Source organism: Acanthochromis polyacanthus, chromosome 7 (genome assembly GCF_021347895.1).
Source record: "Acanthochromis polyacanthus isolate Apoly-LR-REF ecotype Palm Island chromosome 7, KAUST_Apoly_ChrSc, whole genome shotgun sequence".
NCBI classification, from domain to species: domain Eukaryota; kingdom Metazoa; phylum Chordata; class Actinopteri; family Pomacentridae; genus Acanthochromis; species Acanthochromis polyacanthus.
In genome coordinates this window covers 10,613,861-10,633,795 of record NC_067119.1, presented here as the reverse complement: position 1 = coordinate 10,633,795, position 19,935 = coordinate 10,613,861, and the positions used below count along the sequence as shown (strand labels likewise).

General features: G+C 37.9%; 2 protein-coding genes across 4 annotated transcripts; both read left to right on the top strand.

Annotated features, from left to right (window-relative positions):
* The first annotated feature begins 360 nt into the window (after positions 1-360).
* Positions 361-9,656, top strand: mfsd10 (major facilitator superfamily domain containing 10). The gene is made up of 13 exons (XM_022191484.2): positions 361-501; positions 2,276-2,460; positions 2,955-3,051; positions 3,170-3,273; positions 3,485-3,643; positions 4,898-5,089; positions 6,599-6,701; positions 6,823-6,934; positions 7,025-7,133; positions 7,245-7,335; positions 8,365-8,412; positions 8,505-8,594; positions 8,769-9,656. Exons 2-13 carry the CDS (start codon positions 2,308-2,310, stop codon positions 8,870-8,872), a joined length of 1,362 nt encoding a protein of 453 aa, XP_022047176.1. The 5' UTR covers positions 361-501; positions 2,276-2,307; the 3' UTR covers positions 8,873-9,656.
* Positions 9,657-9,975: 319 nt separating this feature from the next.
* LOC110949415 (selenocysteine insertion sequence-binding protein 2-like) lies at positions 9,976-19,926 on the top strand. 3 transcript variants are annotated; one of them, XM_051950903.1, is made up of 18 exons: positions 9,976-10,200; positions 10,684-10,817; positions 10,927-11,060; positions 11,143-11,212; positions 11,871-12,091; positions 12,209-12,293; positions 12,396-12,490; positions 13,008-13,151; positions 13,235-13,309; positions 13,398-13,484; positions 13,577-13,709; positions 13,878-14,044; positions 14,123-14,252; positions 14,358-14,532; positions 14,677-14,897; positions 15,964-16,118; positions 16,224-16,419; positions 17,116-19,926. In XM_051950903.1, the coding sequence occupies exons 2-18, from the start codon at positions 10,793-10,795 to the stop codon at positions 17,241-17,243; spliced, it is 2,241 nt and encodes a 746-aa protein (XP_051806863.1). In that variant the 5' UTR covers positions 9,976-10,200; positions 10,684-10,792; the 3' UTR covers positions 17,244-19,926. The 3 variants fall into 3 exon arrangements, with proteins under 3 accessions (XP_051806863.1, XP_051806864.1, XP_022047177.2); XM_051950904.1 differs by having other exon boundaries at positions 9,976-10,226; XM_022191485.2 differs by having other exon boundaries at positions 9,977-10,200; positions 10,922-11,060.
* The last annotated feature ends 9 nt before the right edge of the window (positions 19,927-19,935 follow it).

Sequence of the window (19,935 nt, the reverse complement as noted above, 5' to 3'; positions counted from 1 at the left end):
ATTTAAAGCAAAAGGTAACGCCGAATTTTCTGGAAGTTGTTATGCTATGAACTAGTGTATGTTGCTGATAGCTGTCAGTAAAATGTTAAAATATTAAGGGAAATGTTAAAACGTGATGATTTACAGGGAAAATTAGTTGCAAATAAAGGTGTGCATTTACTGTGGGACTTTCCTTGAAATGGCTGCACGGATTTATTGGTGATAGACATTCGAAGTAACATCTACTAAAAAGTTTATGCTTCAGCGAAAAGGAAAATATGAGCATGGTGACGGCAACAACTTGAAGAAGGCTAAAATTCGAGCTGACGAGGGTTACCTGAAGGCAGCATGTCCGTGTGTGTGTGTGCGCGTTGATTACGACACATGCTTGTCATCCAAATGTAAGGGGACACCGCTTCCTGGTGTGGGAGCTGATAATGGACCGGTGAGGCGGAGGAGGCAGAAGAGATCCAGTCCTCGGTGAGCTCTGCTGCTCTGATTTCAACAGTCTGCGGAAACAGAGTAAGTAAAACCGGCTACAGTGTTCCTGCTCACTCGGTCAATAAAAAGTCCGTAGAGAGGTGATGCTGGCTGATCACTGATCGATACTATCCTCTGCTACTTGAGAAGCTACAAGTCGGAAATGTGTTTTTGTCATTAGAGCAGGATTTTTCAGGACTAAAAATGTTAACATGCCGATGCATTTGTAGTGACTGTTTGCTCTGTGCGTGTACAGGAATTATTTCCTCCTTCCTTGAACGACACATTTTCTCAGTCAGTCTTTCCTCATGACTTACAGTAAGATAGTGGGATCAATGGAAAATGTGCCATAAATTGCACACTTACTGGCATTTGTGGACATGTTTTTTTTTTTTTTTTTTTTGCATTTTGTCAAGTGCATTTACTCAAACACTAAAAGATAAATCAACAGAGAAGTTTCAAGCTGGAGTTCATTGATTACTGGTCATGTAATTTATTAGTATCTGTCCTGAAAACACAAACAAGTTTACATCTACTTAAAACTAATACCTGTAACTGTTTCATAAATGCAGTGGTGTATACAGTAGATATTCCCCTCTGAAATGTAGCAGAGGAGAAATATAAACCAGGATTTTACGAAAATAGTCCAATTTGTGATGAAATTTAATTCAGTGAAATTGAAAATTGGAGTGTTTTCACTAAATCCTGGTCTCTATTTCTCGCCTACTACATTTCTGAGGGTCATTATCAATACCAATTATTAGTATTCAAGGAGATTGATAGTCTATATGTGCAACCAACAAACACATCTGCAGTAAAAATTAAAATCCTGGTGTCAAAATTTATAATAAGACAAACCCCAGCTTAAAACTTGCACGTGTTGTTAATTTGGCTTTTCAAATGTGTAACTAAAGGAGAACTTCTCAACACTGCATAGTGCTGTGGGTGGGAAATTGCTCAAGACCACAAGATGGTGACTACCGTTAGAGTAAAGCGGCTGCTTTAGAGGAAAAAGCAGCATGTTTAAATAAAAAATTAACCCTTTTTTAAATAAGGGATCAGTTTTAAAAAGTAACGAGAACATGAAAAATGCTAAATATCGAGTCCTTCAATCTGCTAAACGGGTGACCCCAACTTTTAAGATTTAGATAAACACACAAAATGTAAAGTAAAATCCATCAAAGTCCAAGATGGAAACACAGATTTGAGCTTTTTTAATTGTCTGACAACACTTTAGATTTATCTTTATACCATTTTGGAAGAGACCTGTAGATTAAAATACCAATTTCCTTGTACTTATGTAAACTTTGGGAGGGGCAGGAAGGATTTTAATTGTAATTTTTACACGATTCTTTCTCTAATTTCACTTATTTTAACATATCTTTCACCACTGCATGTCTCCCAGACTTTCACCATTAATCTGCAGGTTAACTTTAATTTTACACCATTTGCAGGTTCTTTGCCATGATTTACTAGACAATCAGAGGGGGAAAAAAACAGTATGATGTGTTACTGATTGAAGAGAAAATGCAGACAGTTAATTAGAAACATAAAGTGGATTAATAATAAATGAATTTCATGAGAGATGGGGTTTAAACAGCAGCTCTTTCAAGGATGAACTCTGATATCAGCTTCAGAATTTGCTCATGAATTTTCTACAATTAGTCCCACATGATACATTTATTTCCAGAAAACTGTAAAGGAAACACAGACCTGTAACTCTTTTAGCTACAGATTCAGGCTGCAAATGAAATGTGGTGGATTTATTTTCATGGTGGTGCCGTTCTTCTAACTCATATTGTACACGTGTGAACAGGACCAGAAGAAACGCTGCCTACACTTGGAGGAATGTCAGCCGTAAACAAATCTGCCGAGGACGGAGCGGCCTTCTCATCGAAGGTCATCCGCATCGTGTTTATCATCCTGCTGCTGGACCTGCTTGGATTCACTCTGATTCTTCCTCTGCTGCCTTCCATTTTGGACCATTATGCACAAACAGAGGTTGGTTTGATCTGTTTTTCTTCTAAAGCGATAACATCAATTAAAGCAACACAGAGACGTTAAATGCACCTGTAAAACGTGTTATTGTGCAGCGTGGACATGAGGAAACGGATCGGAAAAGCCACAATAATAAAAGAAAAAGGATGATTCATTTGAATTACAGGTTATGGCCAAACGATTAGGTTATTATCCTCAGACTGGTTTTGCAATATGTGTGGTAAACAGTGAGCTGATTAGTAACCAGAAGAACTGCTTCTACTGCAGCTATAAAAAGTCATTTTGAGTGGGATTTCCTGCTCTGATAATGCACAGATTGCGATGCTTCCTCGAACAAAAGGGGGTTTGTGTCATGGCTGTGTTCCATAAACAGCTTAACCAACTCATGTGTGATTAGATTAGTCAGTGGGGGAGTCTCTGTGCTGACTCATGCTGAAGTGACCTCTTTACCGGTGTTTCTATGTCATGTTGTGTTTTTGTGTTTCCTCGCCGGGCAGGATGGTGTTTATCAGTCTCTGCAGAGTGTGGTGGACTGGTTCAGGGAGGCTGTTGGGATTCCTATGGAAAAGAAATACAACAGTGTCCTATTTGGAGGTATATTAGGTTGATTTCATCCTCTGTGCAGCTTATGTGGAGCTCTTTTCCTTTGCCTGACATTTGCAAACAATGCAGGGATAGTTCCAGGTTTAATGCTTTTTCATTTGCCTTTCAGGTCTGATTGGGTCGCTGTTCTCTCTGCTGCAGTTCCTGTCGTCGCCTGTAACCGGGGCTCTGTCAGACCGACATGGCAGACGACCTCTTCTCATTGTCACCACAGTGAGTAAAATGACGCATAGCGCCACGTTTTTCAGCTTTAAAACCTAAACCTCAGTGTTGTTTCACAGTGGAAGCCCTTCAGAAGAGAGCCAGTGCTGTGATGCCATTATTCCCTGTTAATTGTGGAGTCACTCACTCGTCATAACTCAACCGTACAGTTCTGCCACCGGCGCTGATTCATTCACGTCTAATTGTGTGCCTTGTGTGTCAGTTAGGGCTGATGTCATCCTACGCGGTGTGGGCTGTTTCACGGAGCTTCAGCATGTTCCTTTTGTTTCGGGTAATTGGGGGCATTTGTAAGGGAAACGTCAGCCTCTGCACTGCCATCGTAGCCGACTTGCCATGCCCGAAAGCACGCAACCGAGGAATGGTAGGCACAGACTCTTGTGGTCATCTGAATCAGAAATACTTTTCTGGTCCCTGAGGGGAAACTTGCTTACGTTGCTCCCATTCAAAGTCTCAGAAATATAAGCAGTGCAAAATATACAGAGAGCATAAGTAGAAAAATAAGTCCGAAATATATAAACATACACTACTGCTCAAAAGTTTGGGGTCAGCCACACAATTTCATGTTTCCATGAAAACTCACACTTTCATTCATGTGCTAACATCACTGCACAAGAGTTTTCTAATCATCAGTTAGCCTTTCAACACCATTAGCTAACACAATGTAGCATTAGAACACAGGAGTGATGGTTGCTGGAAATGTTCCTCTGTACCCCTATGGAGATATTCCATTAAAAATCAGCTGTTTCCAGCTACAATAGTCATTTAACACAATAACAATGTCTATTATTGTATTTCTGATTCATTTAATGTTATCTTCAACAAAAAATGCTTTTCTTTCAAAAATAAGGACATTTCTAAGTGACCTCCACCTTTTGAACAGTAGTTTAAGTAGAAACAGTATAAGCATTGATGTAAAATCTACATTTTTAAGAAATAAAATGTGTACAGTGTAATAAAAAGTGTGTTATTGCATAGAGGTAATAAATAGAGTGTTATTCTGTGCTGTCATTACTAGAAATGTACTGTTGAAGCTAACTGACTTATTGTAAAAACTTTGCTAATCCTGTAGAAAGTTGTTTTGCCTGAAAGTGCTTAGAAAATAAAATTCCATACTTGATAGAAACTTTGGTTCCCAGTAAAAAGCAACAAGATATAAGTACAATACATTATTGAAAACAAAAAGTAAGCTAAAATATGACTAAAATGGAAAAGTAGGAAGTAACATTGACAATGATACTGAGGTAATAAAGTGATATTACACATTATGATGAAATATTGCACATAAACTGGAATACGGCACCTGAAAAATTAAATGTTGAACTTCTCCTTTACATATTCATATGAAAAGGAAATTGTGGACATGTAATTAAAATACTGCACATTAAAATTAAACTTTTCATATGATACTGAAACTGACATTGTCCATACTACTGAGAAAGGCAATATTGCAGATGATATCAATCTTATTGTTCAGCACCCTAAATGTTTATTGTGACTGTGGCACTCACGTTTATTGACTGTACATCATTTAACCGGTTTTTGCTTTTGTTATTGTAAGACTTTCAACTAAACATCTTAACAGTGTATTAAAATCATTTGTTTTTACTGTGACCAGGCTATGATCGGCATTGCCTTCTCTGTGGGCTTCACTGTGGGACCCCTGATGGGTGCCTACTTTGCCATCGGCTCCAAAGCAACAGGAAACGTCTTCTACCAAACTCCCGCTCTGCTCGCTTTGGCCTTCAGCGCCGCCGATCTGCTCTTTATTTGGCTCATGCTGCCAGAGACGTTACCGAAGGACGTAAAGGTTAGTTTACGGAAGCGTTTTCTCACTTCAGACTGAATAACATACAATTTTACCCAAAGGGGCAGCAGTTTTTTGTGCAATATGGTCTGCCAGAACACCTACAATGGTGGACGAGGTGTGAAGATATTTCAATAAAGTAAAAGTAGCAACACTTCACTGTACAAATGCCCTGTCTGAAGTGAAAAACCCACTTATATTATGAAATTTGTTAGCAGCAATTTGTACCTAAAATATTTAGGGCTGGACCCGAATATCCGAATATTTGTTTGCTACGGCACTATCCGGATATTAATTTGGTATCCGAAAATCCCCCCCCCCCCCCCCCCCCCGATCTTAAAGAAATAATTCATCTTTTTTCAAATATATTTTTTTTGCTTCCCAGTAGTTAGATGAAAACGCTAGTGCCACCCCCATGTCTATATAATGAATGTGGAGTTAGCTTAGCTTAGCATATAGACTGGAAACAGGTAGCGTGGCTTTGTCTACAGGTAACTTAATCTGTTACCTTTAAGCTCAGTGTTTTGACATATTGTCACCCCTGTGAAACCATAGCAGAGCCTTTCTAGCTGATTTTCTCTGTTTCAATTCTTCATGCAAAGCTAACAGGCTGCTGGCTGTGTTCACCAGACAAATGTGTGCATTTTTTGAAGTGCAATTTTTGTTCAGAAATAATTTACGATAACGTCATACTGTAAAAATGTTTTGTGAAGTAACGTGAAAATGTTTTTACTACAGCTGAGGTGATTTTCATTGCATTTTCTCATTTCTTTCTTTGAAAAAAAAATGCAATTCATGATGGATTTCATTCCGTTTCCTTCTTTTTCTGTTTCACCTTTGACTTATATCAAACACAGACGTATTTTGTATCACAAAGCTGCACCTTTTCTGTCTTTTGTACGCAATCGACTCTGAGATGAAATTGGATAAGAGTTCAGTCCACCATTGTTGTTGTATGTGGAGGAAAGTTAGACATCAATTGTAGTAAAATGTGTTTATTAGCTGCATTCATGGCAAGAAGGACAATTTTGCCACTGCAGAATAACACAACACAATCACTTGAGTCCAGCATAATGTCTGTGTGTATTACATTACTGACCTGATATCCAATAATTCTTAAATAATTCATAAACTCAGATATCTGCATCTTATTTATTGCATCTTGAGAGATTTTTTAAATAAAATAATTTAACCTTTTTGTGGAAAATGCTTATCAAACACACTGTGCTTTGTTCAAGCATGTCTTTTTATTTTATCTAAAGCATGTCTGGAGGTTTTTCCCAACCAGGGGAAACAGAAAACACATACATGAACATAATGTACATAAATCTGCACATCTACACTGATATTTTCCATTTCTGTGACTGATGAGTCAGCCAGCCTGGTGCTAAAAACACATCACACAAGCTCACAGAAAATACTATGTATGTATCAAGCAACAACAAAACTTTATTCTTTCTGAAATCCACATTAATCAGAAAGCTGGAAATAATTTATCTTGTTTCATTCCAGGCTTCATCTTCGGGGTGCGGGGACTCCAGTGACCTCCTCAGCCCCTTATCTTTGTTCCATTTTGCTGCTGTTTCCAGGACAAAAGATCCACCTTCAAGAGACAGTGAGTACTTCACCTTCTAGATTCATGTGAGAAGCAGAGCCCTGCACCCTTCTGACCCACTTATAAAAGCATGAATGAACTTTGGCACACTGATAGGAAGCGGGGTTGTGTTTTCTTACAGGAATGCAGAGGCTCCGAGTGTTAGGCCTGGTTTATTTCTGCTACCTCTTCCTGTTCTCTGGTCTGGAGTTCACACTGAGCTTTCTGACTCACCAGCGCTTCCAGTTTACAAGGTGTGAACTCAGGGATAAAGCTGTTTACTTATCAGATGTAGTAAATAAAAAAAAAACTTGAATAGCAACTAAACATTTTTCTCTCAACAGCATGCAGCAAGGAAAGATGTTCTTCTTCATTGGTGTCATCATGGCTTTAATCCAGGGAGGTTACGCTCGCAGAATCAAACCTGGGAGCCACATTAAGGCTGTTCGAATGGTAAAGGCAGCATTTGTTTATACGACTAATACTTGTGAAATCAGCTGTTGGGACAAGATGAACTCTTGCATAAATTTCTAATTTTACTGAAGCATGTTTCTTGGTTTTTAGGCAATCGTAACACTGATCCCAGCGTTTATCCTCATTGGGTTGTCCTGGAACATAACAATGCTTTACATCGGCTTGGCGTTGTACTCCTTCGGTGAGTCGCGTTTACATTCAGATTCACATTCAAGTGTTTCTACTTCTTTCCTATTTAATTTCTTTTATCATATCTGATCCTATATCTGAGAATATATGGATGGATACATACACATCTGGAAATGACACTGATTTATAAAAGACAATTATTTAGCAAATGTAAAAGAAAAATGAATGTGATCTCTACACACATGTGCACATGAACAATGCAAATAGCATCCTGAATAGTATATATGTGATTTTACATGAGCATGAATTAGTTCTAGTGGTGTTTTACATGACCTACAATCTCTAAATGGTTAAAAAAATACAATAAATCATCAAACTTCCAATATTTGTTTTGCAAATTGAGTTTTTCTAATCAAATTCTCACATATTTTATAATTTAACAGAAAATATTTTTAATATTATGTATTAATTTCAAATTTATTTTTTTAGAGACTGATCTTACAAGTTGCTATCCTCTTTTGTCTGTTTTTGTATTTTATTTTGTTTTAAATTGTATTTTAATCGTGTTATCCTGTCCTAATGTTCTGCACATAATTTTGTTGCTTTCTGTCTGGTCACATTACAGCACTTTAGTCACATCAGTTTTTTTAATGATCTATATAGATCCATTTAATTTGATTTTTTAAATACTAATTAATTCCAGACCTTAATTAACAAAAAATGCTCTCTGTATGTCATATGATAAAAATGCATTAAAAAAAAGACCTGAAAGTATTAATAGACTCATTAAGCAATAAATGAAAGCAAGATAAAATGCAGACATAAAGACAAGAAGAGTGATACAATTGCTTTAAATGGGCAAGTCAAAAAATAGGTATAAATTATTAATGATGGTTAAATTACTCTGTTCTGCCATTTGGATCTATCTCAAGAGACTTTTTTAGGTGAATGAAGGTTGAATAAAAAAAAATTAACATGTTTTCCTTCACACAAATTTCACAACATATCTAAAGCATTGAATGTGTCCTCATCTAAATGATTTACTTAGTTATTAATTTATTTGTTATTCCTGTTCTTACAGCGGCTGCGATAGTAGTTCCCTGCCTGTCTACGCTCGTTTCAGACCATGGTGAGCCTTTGATTAACTCCGTAATAAAGCCATTTGTAGTCTGCTATAATGTGCACACTTTTGCTAATTATCGGCTGTGGATGTTCCTCCAGGTTCAGCCCATCAGAAGGGCACTGTGATGGGGATCCTGCGTAGTTTGGGCGCTCTGGCCAGAGCACTGGGACCAGTAGTATCATCCTCTGGTAAGAAAGATGTGATAATAAAAGGATTCCTATCTCAATGAACTTTTTAATGCTTCTAATATTTGTGAATTTTTAAGTGTTAGATATCACACTCAGCTCTTTTTGAGAATATGCTATTTAAATAATTTCCATCTTAACATTTATCTTGATTTAATTGTTGTTTTTGCTTCACAGTTTACTGGATTGCAGGAGCTCAGGCCTGTTTTCTCATCACATCAGCCTCTTTCGTGGTACCGCTGACTCTCCTGACCGTAGCCAGGAGGCTAAAGGAGGAATGAGTGGCGCGAAGACTTGAAAAGACTTTTTAAAAAGACAGATATTTTGTCGCCTAAATGAATGTTATGATGTTTACATCTTCTGGGAGAGCAAGCACTTGAGTTACCACTTTGTCACAGCAAGGTGGACATGATTACTTGTTGCGCTGTCGGGGCCAAAGATCAATACACAGAACAAAATAATGTAAGAAACATATGCACATGCCAAAACAGAGGGATTATTTGAGGGGATTTTATTGTGTAAGTGAGACATGAATGGACGTAATGCTGCTTATGTGCACAGGTAGACAGAGTACATGGGTTTGGGTGGATTGTAAATGATCATTTATGCTTCCGTAACTTAGGCATCATTTTATATTGCAATATTTTATCAATCACTCCGATTTTGTAGTGTTTTATTTTTGTCTTTAAAAATGTTGATATTCTATTTTCTAATATTAAAAAAAGGACCAAACACACAAATGTCTGTCTGTGGGAATTAATATGTGTCTCTTCTAACAGTAAGAACGAAGGTTATAGATACAGTCCAAATTTAACCCGAAACAGTCTCGGTGTACAAACATTTGTAGCATATAAAATTTTGCAGTTTTTCGTTTTTGTGTTTTTTGGGTCATTTTAGGAAACATCATGTTTCATGCCTGATGTCTAGGGTATTTTTACTGCTGTCAAATGTCAAAATGGGTCAAATTCGACATGAACAGTATGTAAGGGCTCAAGGAAATCTGGTGACTGTAAAGACACAAAACACATAATAATCACAATAAAGCGTTCAATGAGCCCTATGAAAGGGGATGTCCAGGAGTACATCATTCCCACGAAGATAGAAATGTTTGATTACAAGGTAAAGATGATTACAAAACAACTTAGTATTGATTTGCAAGGGACAAGTGGATCCAAACTAGGTCAGTAAAATGCCCCTCATTCAACGGTTTCATGGTTTTTCCTTTAATTTGTCACCCAGCTGTATTTCAGTTAAAAATATAACTTTGGCCTTTTTCGGAAATGCTATTTATACTGTGTATGTAGTTTGTAAGTCTGTAACCTACTTTTTTGAGTGTTGTTGGTAGTTTTTTTCTCTAATGTGCCAGAAGATGTCGCTGTGGGTCTCCTCTCCGCACACGCTGTAAACATCAGCTGTTTCAATCAACTAGCTGCTACTGCTATGCTATCTAACAGGTTGCTTAACCCGGTTAGCTAACTCACACACACACACATAGTGTTGGCGAACTTAAATGTAGCATCGTTGCAACGAGGACTTTGACAACACATGGAAGCTCTGGTGAACACGCGAAGATGTGACTACGTTTAGGAAAACCCTGAAAATGGACATGGTAGTGAGAGCAAATCAACGATTACGGTTGTTTTTTGTTTTTTTTTAGCTAGCTAGCTTGCTAACGCTGTCTGCTAACTGACGCTAATGCATGTAGTGAAGCGTCAGCTAACTTTTAGCAAACTTTAGCAGTTACTATCAGGTGTGAATGATACGAATTAAGTCAACAACTGGTTTGACCACATTGATAAACTGTTAGCTACGTCGTTTAATAGTACGCTGCTAATGACTAGCAACCCCAAAGTTTCAACTGCGAAACATTAGTTAGGCATTTAGTTAGGCTAATAAACGAGCTAACAAATTGTTACATGTACTCGAATGAGCAGAAGCTTTTAGATTGAATGAAATGTTGGTTTTAAGCATGATAAAGAGGCGAGTATTGAGCTAAATGTGGTCGTACATGGATTCAGTTGAAGTGGAGCGAATAATGTGATTGTCAAAGGTCAATACAAGCACACTGTTGATGTTAATCTTTACTTTCCAGGAGAGCAAACTGTCATCTGCTGTCCAGGATTTTGACTCTAAACACCAGAGGAGACCGAGAAAAGAACCTCATTCAACCTCAACACCTTTTCTAATATTACCAAATCCATATGTGTCTGACCAGATTTCAAGGGGGTAGGAAGATAAAGACAAACATATAATGTTTTGTAATCATTCACTTGAGTCTTGACCCAAATCATTCAGCAACTCATTCTGTTGCATGTCTGGACTTTTTGTAGATCAGGTGTGAGTCCAAAGCCAGCTGCAAAAGGAGGAGATGTACCAAGAAGTCATGGCTACAGCAGCAGCAGGCCGGTTAGAGAGACCAGCGATGATTTCCCACAGAGGGACAGATCCTTGAGGGATCCACAAACAAAGGTTGGTTTCACTTTGACCAGCAGCAAACTAGATGTAAACATTTTCATGAAATTAATCTCAACTTTATATTGCGTCTTCACAGGCATCTAAAAGCAACAATGACTTCCAAGGTAGAACCATGGGCAAGAGCTCAATGGATGCACAGAAAAAAGGTAGTTCTCGTAGGGAATATATACTACATATGTAGGAATGACAGCTAAAACATCTGACTCTTAGAAACAATCAGTAGTATCATTATCTTTTGCAATATTACTTTTTGCTGAAGTTTGTGCAAAATCAGTTTCTGTATCTGGTGAAGAATTCAATTTTCATGTGCAATATATTAATTAAGTTTATATTTCACTTTCTTGTACATTATTGTCAATTTCATGAAAAGTGTCTTATTTTTCAGTTGCAGTATTTCAATGTCACATGCAGTATTTCTTTAACATGTATGATATTACTTATTGCTATTCACTATCATTGCCCGCTTTACACTTTGCTGTTTTATTTTAGTCGTATTTTAGCTTCCTTATTTTATTGCATTGTCAGTGTATGGTACTTCTATTTTCTACCAGGCTCTTGACTTATTCTCCACTTGTTTTTTTCTGAGCAATATCTGACACAAGAAATTCCTCGAGATCTTATAAATAGCATTAATGTCCTCACAAATGATCCCCTGGTGCCACAGCTAGTGGATCCTATCATGTTCCTGAAATTTACCCGTAGTAAACAACTTTTTCTTACTTACTTAATCACTGAAAATTATTATTTGTTGCATACCTAAAGTTAATGCTTCTGCTCTAAGTGTTCACTTAAATTGTCCACCAGGTTTTAGAGGGAGCAGGTCTGCTCCCAATTCTGCAGTAAAGTCAAAACCAGCACAGACAAACTTTGTCCCATTTGAAGTGAAGATGGCAGATTTTCCAGAGTTAGCTGGTGTTTCAAGGAGCCAAGCGCCTCCTCCTCCTGCTACTGCTCAGAAAGAGTGCTGGGGTCCAAATCGTCCATCCACGAGCCCCCACGCTTCAAAACTGGTGTCTTCCTGGAAGGTCAGCTGAGGGAAATATCAGACTTGATGATGTGTAAAATCTGATACTGAATGCTTTTCTTTTTTTTTTCTTGCACAACTCATGAATTTGGTGCTGCTGTGATTTCTCTGCGAACAGTCTGGCAGGAGAGGATCCCCACCACGAGCTGACCCCCCACAAAGTGCCGCTGATGCTAAGCCAGACACCACTGTTATCCCAGAAGGTAGGGTTACATTTTCTGAGTCAGCCTGTCTGTGGCAACAAAGCAGTGTCGGTAATATTTCATGTTCATATCCCTGCATATTCATATTTATCGTGTAAACAGGTCAGTCGGTGTTGACGTCTTGGGCTAATATCGCCTCTCAGCCTCCGAAGAAACCCGTTCCTCATGATAAGACAATCAGCAGCAACCACATGCAGGTATGGTGATTGTTTTATTTACATTTTCGACAAAAAAATGTTGTTTTCTAAGGAGATTAGAAAGTAATGAAAAAACTTGCAGAACTAGTTTTCTGATCAGTTAATTGGTAAGATTTGTGAGTTTCTGAGGAGAGAGAAGTCTAGTGTTTATTTACATAAGCAATTACAGAACTAAAACCAAAATAAGTAACGTGGTAAACTGAGATATTAATTATATATCATCAGAGTCTAAAGATTCAACCTGAAAAGTCAATCAAAATGTTTTTAAAGGGGGTAGTGTCAAGCCATGGACTTTTGTCAGATTTCATACGTTAAATCAAACATTTAATTCACTCTTGAGCATCAGTCTCTAGTGTATAAATAAACGGCCATTTCAAATAAGTAAAAATGTGTCTGTTTAGTCTGTTAATGTGATGAGACACTTTCTACGGTGATAAAGTACAGTTTTTACTAAACAACCTGGCTTTCTTGGGGTGTTTCAGCCTTGCTTTTGGTACGTCTCTTTTTATCTTATCAGACAGAGGACAAAGCTGCACAGCAGGAAGTAGGGGCCTCAGGGAAGAAAAAACGAAAGAAAAAGAAGAAGGCTAAAGGCTCTAGTGAAGACGCAGAAGCTGAGTCAGAAGAACCGGCGATTCCTCAAGCGCCTCCAAAGTTTGAAGTAAACAAATTCTCTGTTGTGTATTTCCATTCAACCAGGAGTTTTGAAAACAGCAACTGAAGATGTCTTCTTTTTGTTCCAAGGATGAAGAGGAGTTCCCAGGATTGACTGGGACCGACAGGTTAAAAACCAGCAGCAATGCAAAGCTATGCAATGAGGTAATATGTCATTAGAAAATTGTGTGTAGTGTCACAAACAATAAACTGTGAGCTTTTTTTGTGAGAGTCACGTTGTTGTTGTTTTTAGGAGAACCAAAGAGGAGGATCAGACCAGAACAAGGAGAAATCAGCAGCAGCTAAAGCTCAGTCCGCAGAAGCTGTTAAAAAAGGACAGGTGTGTGTTTAACATTATCCTGGAAAAAAAGAAAACAATGATTATGGTTTGTGTTGAGCCTTTTTTTTTTTTATTCATCACTGGATTTCTAGAAAGCGGAGAAAGTCTCTGGGAAGAAGAGCAAAGTTCCTGTCCAGCTGGACATTGGAAACATGCTGGCTGCCCTGGAAAAGAAGCAGCAATCTCAGAAAACCAAGCAGGACCCTAAACCGGTCATTCTCTCAGGTTGGTTATGGTCAGCAGATTGACCTCTGTCTTCAGTCCAATTGATACAAATTATTTTAAACCGTATTTTTAAACGGCTATACTAATTATTAAAGGAACAGCCTCCTGATGTAGATCTGGTGGTTCAGGGTATCAAAACCTAAGTCTTCTTCTACTTGTTTTTTGCAGTTGGCGGAGGTCTACCTGTTGTTCAGAAGCAACCATCGGCCCAGAAGAAGCTGCCCTGGCAGCAGGATAAAATTGCACACAATCCACTAGACTCCACCAGCCCTTTGGTAAAGAAAGGCAAGCAGAGAGAGGTGCCCAAAGCCAAGAAACCCACTCCTCTCAAGAAGGCGAGTCCACTTACTTAGTCTGGAACAAAAATGACTGCAGTGCGTCTTTGTCCTTACAACGTGCTATCGGATTCTCAGGTTATTCTGAAAGAAAGAGAGGAGAGAAAACAGAGACGTTTGCTGGAAGAGAGAGGACTGCTGCCTGAAAATGATGCCACGCTCTCTAATGATGCCCCAGAAGAAGAACATTGTGACGCAAATGCCACAGGTCAGAACAAAATCAGTTGGAGTCCAGTTTTACTGAGTAATCATCAGCTGTAGGGAGATAAAGTGAAACATTTAATTACAGCAAATATTTACATTTTGTGTTCAGATGATGTCAGTAGTCTTACAGAGGGATTTGATGATCAGCTGGAGTTTAACACAAGCCAGATGGCAGGAGAGGTTGATGAGGAGACGGACAAGGATGAGACCGTACAGCACCAAACCACCTCACCTGAGAACTGCACGGCTCATGCACTCAAAATCCACAGCAGGAAGTTCAGAGAGTAAGACCACAAAGGCTTCATGCTTCACTACATACCCAGGCACAAGTTGTTGGCCATTTATGTGTCTAAAATTAATCAGTGGTAAAACAGCCTTACAGAATTGAATCACTGTTCCTCTCACATTTCTGTTCTTTTGTGCATCAGCTATTGCAGCCAGATGCTGAGCAAAGATGTGGATGAGTGTGTGACGTCTCTGCTGAAGGAGCTGGTTCGTTTCCAGGACCGCCTGTACCAGAAAGACCCCATGAAGGCTCGCATGAAGAGACGGATCGTGATGGGCCTCCGCGAGGTCCTGAAGCACCTCAAACTCAGGAAGGTGAAATGTGTCATCATCTCACCGAACTGTGAACGCATCCAGTCCAAAGGTACGTTACAGTTGGCTTATAGTGTGTTTGGCATTAGGACGTCCTACAAAGGGGAGCATTTTCTCTATATTTGTGCCGATGTGAGTGTCGTAGTTCTGTGAAAATGCAGTGAAATGCTGATGCACATTTAGGTTTTTCTTTGTTGCAGCATTAAGTTAAAGTGTAGGAGCTTGTTTCTATGCTAATTATTTATGGAAATGCTCAGAAGTGCTAGAGAGATAAAGCCATCATACCAAAAGTAGACTTTAGTTTCTCTGTGAGTTAGTTTTGAATAGCCAGAGTAGTTTATAATGCAGGTTAGACACAATACAGGTAGTGCTGTGCATTACTTAACTTGTACAGAATTGCTGATTTAGAGCTGCATCTAAGCTTTATTGACCATGCTGATTAATCTGCATGTTATTTTCACAATTGTTTAGTCTATTGATAATTTGCAAAATATACAGTCTTCCAGAGCCTTAAAATGCTTTTTTAAAATCAAAGATGTTAAACTTAATGTCATATATAAGCAAAAAAAGCAGCAAATCCTCATATTTGAGATAAACAGTAATTTTAAGATGGGTAAAAAAACATTTTAATGGAAAAATGAAACAGTTGTATGTCAGTGTTTCAGTCTTTTTTGTTGTTGCTTTTATTTGATGGACCTTAGTTTCACTGAAAATGCTCTTTAGAAAAATATCTGGGGATACAGAATGCCTAAACAATAATTGAAATAGCTACATTACTCATCTTTCTCCCGTTTTCTGTGTGATTTAGAAGCAACAAAAACTTTCTCTTTTAAACTTTATTGTAATAATTTAAAAAAAGTTTAATATCCCCTTTTCCCCATAACAGCTCGACTGCTTTTTTTTAATATTAGTCACCATGGAAAGGACTTCAAAACTTTGTGTTAGGATGTAAAAATAGCAGCTTATTGGCAAAATGAATAGAAAAAGACTAGTTTTCTGATTTGTCCAGCGAAAGGTAAATGTAGGGCTCTGCATCGTAATCATTTGCAAATGTAGCCCTGAAAGTGAAACACAGGATGCTTGAAACTGCACAGTGATGAAAACATCTCCTTTCACAGGTGGCCTGGATGAGGCTCTTCACACCATCATCAACACGTGTCGTGAACAGGGCGTACCGTTCGTGTTTGCGCTCTCCAGGAAAGCTTTGGGTCGCTGCGTCAACAAGGCTGTGCCTGTCAGCCTGGTGGGCATCTTCAACTATGACGGTGCACAGGTCAGGTTTATGTACAACTAAACACTAATAGCATTCAGGACAGTTAACAATCAGTTAAGATAATTTCTGCTTTAGTAGACAAACTGACACCTTTGATTCCCACAGAACTACTATCATAAGATGATCGAGCTGTCGTCTGAGGCCAGGACAGCCTATGAGGTGATGGTGTCGAGCCTGGAGCAGAGAGACCAGGCAGAGGCAGAGCAGGAGGTGAACACTGAGGAGCTGCAGATCAACAGCCTGACTAACGAACCTACACCTGGTTCTGACGCCACACAGCCGCCAGAGGAACCAGAATATAGTAAGTTACTGTTAAAGTGAAATAGTATAACGCTGACTGGAGATGCCTGCATTGTCTAAATACTGATCTGAGGTAAACCCAGTTTTTGACGTTGCCATTTAATTTTAAATTTAGCCAAGAAGAATGAAGCAGCACTAAAGGGTACAATTGCTAGGAGATGTCACCATTAAAAGTCAGCTAAAATAATTATGTGAGACAGGTGTATGTGTTTATGTGGGAGTGGATCAGTAATATAAATTTGTAGAGGACCAACTACATTTCCCTGAGGCACACCAAGAAAAGTCTAATATCAAATAAATCAAAAAGAAGTGGGTATTTTTGTTTTTTTTTAACAGTTATCAATTATTAATAGATACTACCGTGAATTTCTGAATTCTGATCTGACTGCAGTCAATTTTGATCAAACATTGTCTTTATCTCAGTTAAAGAAAAGGTGAAACGTTCTTCAAGAAAACCTAAAGCTTCAGTTAACAGTTGAACAAAAAACAACGCAAGCCTTATCTTGAAGTTCTTTACAATTGGCATTGTTTCTAACCTGAAGGAACCTAGGTGTAAACCTCACCTCACAAAGTGCAAGTCAAGACCAGACAAAGTGCTTAAAATGTACAACAAACTTTGCTTCTGTGAAACAAAAGCTTCACAATATCCATTACAGGGTGTCATTTGTCAACTATGTTGTCCTCATTTCCCTCTCAGTAAAAATCTGGAAGAAGATGCTGGAGAAGGAATGCAACCACTCATTTCTGAACTTTGAGGAGCAGCTGAGCTCCATGCACTTGGACAGCGAATGTATTGAAACCACTGATGAAGATGAGAGGAGTTGACAGAGGTGAAATGTTCTGTGCCTAAAAAATGAACCCATTTGTGCTGATAGCCAGCTCAGAAGAAGCTGGAATGGACTTAACCCCACGTGCAGGAGATGGAGCCACGTGCGGTTGCTGTGCTGCTAGTGGTTCTCAGACTGGGAGCCACCACCACCCAGGACTTGTTAGATAATTAACCATGTTGCTAATATTTTCAATGATATATGATTTTCTTAAGGACTCAATCAGTCACTTGAAATGATCCCACAATATGAATTTTTACCAATGTTGTCTGTGATCCTGCCTCTAAGACGTATAGGCATCGTTGCAGTAAATGTGCAGAGAATATCAGCCAGTCATTCAGCACTAAGGAATAATCAGTGAGGATTTGACACTGTGTTTTGGAGCCATTATGTTGCATTTTACTTTTCTGTGATTTAGTTTCAGTTAATAATATTTTTCTGGTAATTTTGCTAAATAAGGTGGATGATGTGTAAAAACAAGCTCATATTGGATCAAGTTTAGAACTTCTAAAGTAATAGTTGTGTATCACCCTCTGTAAGCACATGGAAAAAAAAGCATTTCAAACTCAAGGTTGAGAATGTGTACGAAAGATTTGTTGTTATAGAAAAAATTAGTTGCCACTGTTTTCCCTGTAAAAGTGGGGCCAAACGTCCTATTTAAAACCTGTTCGCCTCCAAATCAAATCCTGTTGGCACAGTATATGCTGTGTATTTATTGATATAGCATAGTGTTTTGTTGCTTTATAAATAAGTAATTGGTATATTAATACGTTTTATTCTAACAGGAAATAGTACCGTTCTTGTGACTGTATTGTGCACACACATCACAGTCAAAAATCTGATTTTTTTTTGTCACTTTTCCAGCTCAACACACTACAAGTTCCTAAGTATTTCACACTCAGTTTGCCGCTTTCATTCTGTACTAAGATGTACTGAAAAGCCAATTTCCTTTTCTCATGTTATCTTAGAATTACCTGAAAATAATTTGTGCACAAGTGATATTCAGAAATCCAAATTTTTGTCCTACAACTACAAGCAGGGTGATATACTACCACATGCCATAGTTTCACAAGCATAAAACGCTTTTGACCATACTTTTTCGAAAACTTGTAGAACACCACACAGAGCTTTAGTTTAGAGCTAAAGAAATAAACACTCACATTTCTGTGCATAGGAAATGAAATCCTTGTATTTAATTCAGAAACGTGTGACCGCACTACATAATGGAACGTGTGATTTATGTCTGGAGTTTACAACAGTACCACATACGATGATTGCCTTGTGTTATATTTGAACAGGAAAATAATGTTACATATCACACACTGTTAACAGTTTTTTGTTGTTCCACAAAAGGAGAAAAAAGCATAGAGCACGATAATTGCAAAATAAACATTACAGACGTCTGAAGTGCTCAGTGACAATCGCATGTTAAAAAACAAATAAATTATCAAATGTAAAATCTGTAAGCAAGAGAAGACTTGTGGTTATGACATTTAATATAATTTGGACAAACAAACTGCTAATACGAACATTTAAGTTTATTTAAAGTAAATGTGATGTCTAATGTCGTTTCAAAAACTCTTCAGAATGTTAAGTGTAGACTGTTATTTGAGGTTGGTTTGGAAATTAGGCTCAAGCAAAGTGCCTCCTTCAAAATCCTATAAATATTGAATTAATATAGTTGATATTGAACTGATAAAACAATATCAGGTTGATTTATATCTTACCTATGTCGAGTTTTATAGGAAGAAGGTAGAAAAGAGAAATGGAATAATACAAAAATAGGTAGTTTTCATGGATGACATGTTGCAGCAGGAAAACTACATGTAACTTTACCATTGTTTACTGGGGTATTTAATTGTAAGGATACATCATTAATTTTAACTTGTATGTTTTGGAAAATGGTCTGTACACAGTCTTAAGTTTTATATGAATGTTTAAACAGCAACAGCTTGACATTTTGGGAAATATTTTATGGTTACATTGTGCGGGAGTTGCATGAGAAGATGGTACCCAACAGTTGGCTAGCTTAGCTTAGCACAAAGACTGGAAACAGTGGAAATAGTTAGCCTAGGTGTGTCTCTGAAGATCATTAATTGATGCATTTTATTTGGTTGGTTAACCTGCTGGTTGCATGGCACAAGAAATGGCCTGTCACAAAAATGCACTCTAAAACAGCTAACAGTCATTTTTGCATGCTCGCTATTCACAATTGAGCTATAAATGTTATTGTGTGAGCTTTAGAGGTGCTGATTGACTGATTTGTTTACCTTTTGATTTGAGACAGTTTTATTTCCAGTCTGTGTGCTAAACTAAGATGAGCAACCAAGCTGCCTGAACAGCAAATAAGCATTTTCCCCAAAATGTCAGTTTATTCCTTCAGAGACATGTGTGGCACCGAGAGACCAAACTGTGAAACATTAGACCTACGTGAAGATAAAGTATTTGGCATAGAGGAAATGTCAAGATGTAGTAAAGATCTATTTTTTGATTCAATTGTTTTATAAATCCTTGAATATAGATGCTATATGTAAGTCAGATTGATTCTCCAAAACAATGAACTGACATTTTCTTTTTATATGCATTAATAGTGGTTATGTACGAGCCTAAAATGGGGAGAATTTTGAGTCATTTTTCATCAGTGTAAATTGTGATTTAAATAAAGGAGACAAATCTGTTTACATGGGAGT